The 6,129-nt window shown below is 40.6% G+C and overlaps 1 protein-coding gene across 10 annotated transcripts in view; it reads left to right on the plus strand.

The window, feature by feature from the left end:
* Positions 1–6,129, plus strand: part of R3HDM1 (R3H domain containing 1) — a 91,909-nt gene extending 85,780 nt beyond the window's left edge. For all 10 annotated transcript variants that reach the window (XM_044438097.1, XM_044438096.1, XM_044438100.1 and 7 more), the window contains 4 exons: positions 742–892; positions 1,850–1,932; positions 2,782–2,866; positions 4,763–6,129. In XM_044438097.1, the coding sequence (XP_044294032.1) occupies positions 742–892; positions 1,850–1,932; positions 2,782–2,866; positions 4,763–5,127 (684 nt within the window). In that variant the 3' untranslated portion in view covers positions 5,128–6,129. The remainder of the gene's footprint in view (positions 1–741; positions 893–1,849; positions 1,933–2,781; positions 2,867–4,762) is intronic.

Consider the following 6,129-nt stretch of genomic DNA (forward strand, 5'->3'; position numbering starts at 1 on the left):
TTCAAACACTGTATATTGTGGAAACTACTGAGAATTTTAAAATAATAATGTGGTTTTAAATAATAATGTGTATTAAAATAATGTGGTTTATATTCCATAGCTGAGCCAGTATGGTGTGGTTGTTGGAATGGGGATCTGTGAAAACTGAGTTCTAGCTCCCACTTGGCCATGAAACTCACTTGGTGATATTGGGTCAGTCACTCGGGATAAAAATGGAGAAGAATTGTATACACTGACCTGGGTTCCTCACAAGAGCAAAAATGGTGGGATATAAATGCAGTGTTGTAATAATAAAATAAAAATAGTTCCAGTGCCTTCATCCAAATCACCACAACATTGGTTAGGCAAGCCAAACAGACCATACCTGAGGCCCAGTCTTACAGGAAAAGAAACACCAATGAAGGTGGACTCTTTCCGGGAAGAAAATGGTGGATCTCTAGGACTGTCTTATCATGTATATATAGGAAGAGGGGTAGAATGTTACTGTTTCACTTTTGGAAATTAGATTTTGCCAGTCAGAGGCAGAATGCCAAATTTTCCAGGACTATGAGTCTATGCATCATGGGCATGAAAAGCAGAATCTTCTCTTTGAAAGAATGATTATAGGAACTCACAGTTCACTTGCAGCGTAGGCATACGATTTCAAGCAAGTTCCCAAGTTAACTAAGAAAAAGTTGATTATTTCCTGCTCTGGCAAACTCATGTATAGCCTGTGTCTGTCTGTCTCTTTCTCCCATAAAGTTACAGCATAGTCCACAAATAGGTAGCCCTGTCGCATCTCCAGCCCAATCTCCAGCACCAACCCAGCTGTCAAACATGAAGAGCATCCGTCCCACGTTAACACCTCTTCCTCTTGTGCCCCCATTCTCTAGAACTTTTGTTCCTGGACAAGGTAAGAACTGCAATTATCTAAGAACTTAATAGCTGCTTACATTGCCAGATGTCACTTGGTATTGAGCTGGAAAGTCAAATTTAATACTTCCCCCAAGGAAAATAAAAAGTGTACACACGCACCCTTGATATTCTGATTTGACTTCCTTGAAGGTGGAAAAGATGCCATCCTAATTAACTTGCTAGCAGTACATGTTTTATGAATTTTGGATATTGATGCTGTTTCACAGAAACTCTCAACTGCATTGCCACAAGGTATACTTTAAAATCAGAGCATTAACTCATTTGTTTTTTCTACCCTAGTCATTACTTTTTCAAATGTCAATGTAAAACTTTAATCTCATAGTAAATAGTCCCCCTTTCATTAATCAGTAGGTATGCCAATACACAAAACTAGGATCTCTTGAAAAACACACTGCTGTGCAAGGTGGGTTTTTGATGCACTGTCTCCATCTGTCAAACTTGTTAAAAAAGAAACCTAAAATGGCTTTTCCTGTTTGTACTCAAATCTGGAAGATTTTTCTGGTTAATGAAAATAACAATGAGTAGTCGTGTTGGGTATGATCCTAAATCCATGAGTGGGTTTTCATTTTTCCACCTTCACCTTTCTCAGCTGAGCCTATTATTCCTCAGATTTGTAGGACCCTCTGGAACAGCATAGGTTATATTATACAGAAATGACGTATTGGGGACCCCTCACGCACTCTCCATACACTTTTGGATCCAAGCCTTTGTTATTTACATTGTAAACGATCTCTTTAGACAAAATGCCCCCCTTTGAGTTGTCCAAGATACACCTCCATTAGTTTTTTTCACTTTGTTAATATATGTAAGTTTGATTGAACAGTTTCATTAAAATCTGTATTTATTGAAGATTACAGGATCTTTAATTGACAGCTCACAGGTATAAAGAATGAAAATCAATCTCTCTCTCTCTCTGTCTGTCTCGTGTCTTCAGGAGATGCCAGATACCCCTTACTGGGCCAACCTTTGCAGTACAATCCTCCATCTCTGCTACATGGACACATAGCAGGTCCACAGGTAGGATTAGTTGAATAACCAGGATTTAAGTTGGATAGTTGATTTTAAAATTGGGAAAGTGAACTACTTCTACTAGAAATGAACTGCTTTCCTGCTTATATGAATTGTTTGCTAGCTTGATAAAAATAACCTTTAAAAAATGATGACTCTTGCCAGTCATATGCAGTGCTCAGACTGTGTATGAGAGTAGGGAAGGGGTAATATGTTTTTGTTTCAAATTAGGCCAGATGCACTTATGTCTATTGAGAAGGTAGCTGTGATTCTAGGTCCACCTATTTAGTGGGATGACATTACATTCCACTTCAAGCATTGCGCATATGGTTTTTCCGTAACATAATTATTCTTTAGGTGTACCCTAAAGACATTAGATGCAGAGTCAAATAAATATTTAGATAATGATGCATCTTGAAGCAGTCTACTGCTACTTAAAAATACTGGTATAGGAATGCCACCTGTGACCCAACTTAAGATTTGAGGATAACCGCAACAGTAACTTTCCTTGGCCCAGCTATGTTTTGTGCCATCACCTTAAACTGGGAAGAACACCAGTATTGTGTGGCTTGGATCCCAGTGAATGCACTCTCATGCAGTGAACAGAAGTGATGTTTTTGCCTCTTTCCCTTCATTAATTTATTCGTGAGATAGCCAAAAGAAGCACCACTTCATGAGTTTAATACCCCATGTCTCACAATGCTACACACTTTCCCAAGAAAATTTATTCCAGTAAAAGAAGTAGTCATGTATCATTTTATATTGCTCCAGTGGAATAGATAGGGGGTGGTTACAAAACGGCTGAGGGTGGGGGCAGATTCAGTCAGTGATTATTCTTTGTATCTGAATCCTCACCAGTGTCAGCCTGGAAGCAGACATGGGAACAGAGGAAGAAAGCCAGCTAAAAAGGCTGCGTCAACAGATCTTGGTGCAGGAGAACCAGGTATGTCTCATAGTGTGGCATTTCTTCATGATGCAACTAAAGTACTGGGAAAGTGTATTCATGCTTAATTCTGTTCTGTCACAACTCTGTAGGTCCAAATGTTGTCCAGAGAGAGATATAGAATATGGTGTGGTAACAGAAGGTGTGAATGGTTATTTACTCAAGGGATCCAATCTGTTTAAATGCTTTGTATCAGTGCTCCAAATGTTGCAGCTGCTGTCTTCTGTTCCCACCTTGTAAAGAAGCATATATATTTTATCACTTATCCTTTATGCTCATCTGCAGCTGATCGATTTCTGTATTCCCCTGTATTCTTGGTACACATGCTTCTTTCAGAGCTCGAGACAGGTGTTCATATTTTCGAAATGGCTGCCGCCACATTTTGGAACATGTGTGCAAAGTCCCCTTAGTCTAGGTTTCACTATATCTTTATAGTGGAGGAATAGTTTGTGAAAGACACTTGGAAGCATCACAGATTAGAGTTTGGTTGAAAGCTGTGTATGCTCAGATATTGAAAACTTTGTCTGTCTGGCTGTGTCCATGAGAAAGCCAGTCAACAACTGGGGTCACGGCAAGCAACCCTGTATGGTTACTACAGTTGATAGATTTTTACCTCAATGTACCTTATGGGCGATTAGGCTAATGGTGGTATTTCTCCTTCCTCCTGCCATCTCCTTCCCTCTCAGTCCTTCAGATCATATCCCAGGAAATACTACAAGAAAGAATGAGGCTTCCCTCCTTGACAGTTGTGACTGTGAACCAAGTTTGGCTTGCTACGGCTGCCAAATGATTTTTGCTGTGCAAATAGGGCTCGCACTCTGAAGTGCAGCAAAGAGGATGAGGGAGCTGATCACACACCCACACCTCCTGTTCCACAGGGGACCGCAGCACCACCCTGCTGATCCATGCTCAGGCAAAGCGGGGGATCAGCAGGGCAGCCCCACTCAGCTGATTGCCCTGCTGCCCACCAGTCTCACTCCTGCTTGCCAGAGAGGTGTCCCTAGCCAGGCAGCTGCATCTCAAGCTCTGGATTGGGGATGTCATTCAGGCAAACAGGAGTAAGGAAGGGGGATCAGCAGGGAGATCTGCTGAGCTGCGCAGCACCCAGCCTGGCACCATTGCCCAGCTGATTCTCACCCTTTCTGCATGAGTGCATGAGGAGCCCTCCTCCAGTGTGTGTACAGGGGAGCAGAGAGGAAAACAGCTGAGCTGCATTGCTCCTTTTTGCAGCACTGCCTAGCTGATCACCTGCTCCTTCTCCAAAGCAGGAAGTGGACAAAGCAGAGATACTTCAGATAGCCATGCCATACAGCAGCTGTCAGTGGCACTCTCTGGCTGGCCACTCTTGTCAAGTAGTTGTCAGTTTCTGGCCTTTGTACCACAATGAGTTGTGTTTTCCAGGTTGAGATGACACAACAAGCCATTGTGATACTAAGGGTTCCATGCTGAAATACCACAATGGAGTCTGGAAAGCATGACAGACCAACACTGGTTTAAAAAAAAAAAAATCACGGCAGCTTGTTGTGTCAGCCAAATCTGCTCAAGAGCTGCTTTTGGTTTCTGCTGGACAACTGGTCCTTACATGTTATACATCGTTTTAAGTTACTAATTTGAATGGTTTTATAAAGTGGTTGTACAAATACACGCTGAATTAAAATAGTCAGTGGCTACTAGTCATGATGGCTTTATGCTCCCTCCAGTATCAGAGGCAGTATGCCTAGGAACTTGAGTTACTCAGGAGTATTATTGAATTAGGAAGGTGGTAAGTCAGGGCACATAGAAAATAGTTTATTGCAAAGCAAGGGGAAATTTTGTAGGTGGGTGTCTTCAGTAAAAGGACTTAGCTAGCATAGCCCACATAAAATAAGCCATTTTTAATCTTACATGTTTCTTCAGTTGTAGGAAAAGTCTTAGAAATTACTGAATTGCCAGAAGGAATAACTCGTGCAGAAGCTGAAAAGTTATTTGTAGAACTTCTTAAAGTTGGTGCCAAGATCCGATGGCTACGGGATCCCCAGTCTCTACAGATGCAGCAGCAACACCACCATCACTACTGTGCTAGTGGAGATAGTAATATGAACGCTGAAGCTCCCAAACTTAGTGACTTGGCATCAACGTACACGGTTCTAGCAACGTTTCCAACCATGTCAGCAGCCCAAAACGCATTGAAGAAACAGAGCAACTCACTGAACAAGTTTAGGCTGAGAACAAGCAAGAAGCACTACGACTTTCACGTTCTGGAAAGGGCTAGTTCTCAGTAACAGCTTCACCATTGAACATTCAGCCTTTATTACTTCCATGTCCTTATCTCCTCTACTTGATTGGCTTGATGTTTATGGGTTTTTTGTTGTCTTCATAAAGACTCCTTGGATGTCATACAGCAGTAAAACCTTTGAAGAATAAACCCAGTGATCCAGACAGAAAATGCAGGAAAAAAACCATACACTTAAATAATCAGCAAGTTAAAATACTGCTGTGATGTGAAACGGACAGGCAGCCTTCTCTGAAGAATGCTGTTAAAATGCCCCTTTTGTAGTAGTTTCATTTTATATTTCCGAATTCTTGTATCAGATCCAAAGCTCTGTTGTACAGCAAACTTTTGTTCTTAAGGAATATCCATATTCTTACCTGTATTTTGTAATCCCTTTGCACACAGCCAGCACACTTCTATCAGTTTAAGGGCTGGGATCTGGGGTTAGGAGGAAATATGCAAAAGGCAAGGAAAGTAGCATATTTCTGTTCCCTTCTGTTCCTCTTCAAGGTAACAGAGTCCAACAGTAACTACTGAAGACCTCCTCCAGTCTTTCCCTTTTTAGATTTACTTAAATGAACAGTAACTGCCACTAAAATCTACTCTTCAACAGCTTGCTCCTATTCCAACAGGATAAATATTTAAAAAGGAAGAAATGAATACTGCAGATAATTTTAACTGGAGCCCATTAGTTTTCAGTAAATGGTGAGGAAATTAAATATGACTCCCCAAATGGTAAAAAGTTTGCACTTTAATTGTGTTCCCATCAATATGTTTGTTTTTTACTTTTTTTTTAACTGTAAGAGTAATTGCATTTGATAAGTGCTGGAAACTTCTTAAGTGATTTAAATATGTTTTTTCATCATTTGTAGAGGATCACTGGACATCAAATAATTCATTGCACATATAAAGGAGACACCTTTTTCAATTTCTGTATAATTTGCAAGGCTGTACAATGTGTGCTGATGCAAGCCTTTCTTCAGTTTGAAAAAAAAATAAATGTTTACAAGTA

The sequence above is a fragment of the Varanus komodoensis genome, unplaced genomic scaffold (assembly GCF_004798865.1).
Source record: "Varanus komodoensis strain SLA01 unplaced genomic scaffold, ASM479886v1 scaffold32, whole genome shotgun sequence".
Taxonomy (NCBI): domain Eukaryota; kingdom Metazoa; phylum Chordata; class Lepidosauria; order Squamata; family Varanidae; genus Varanus; species Varanus komodoensis.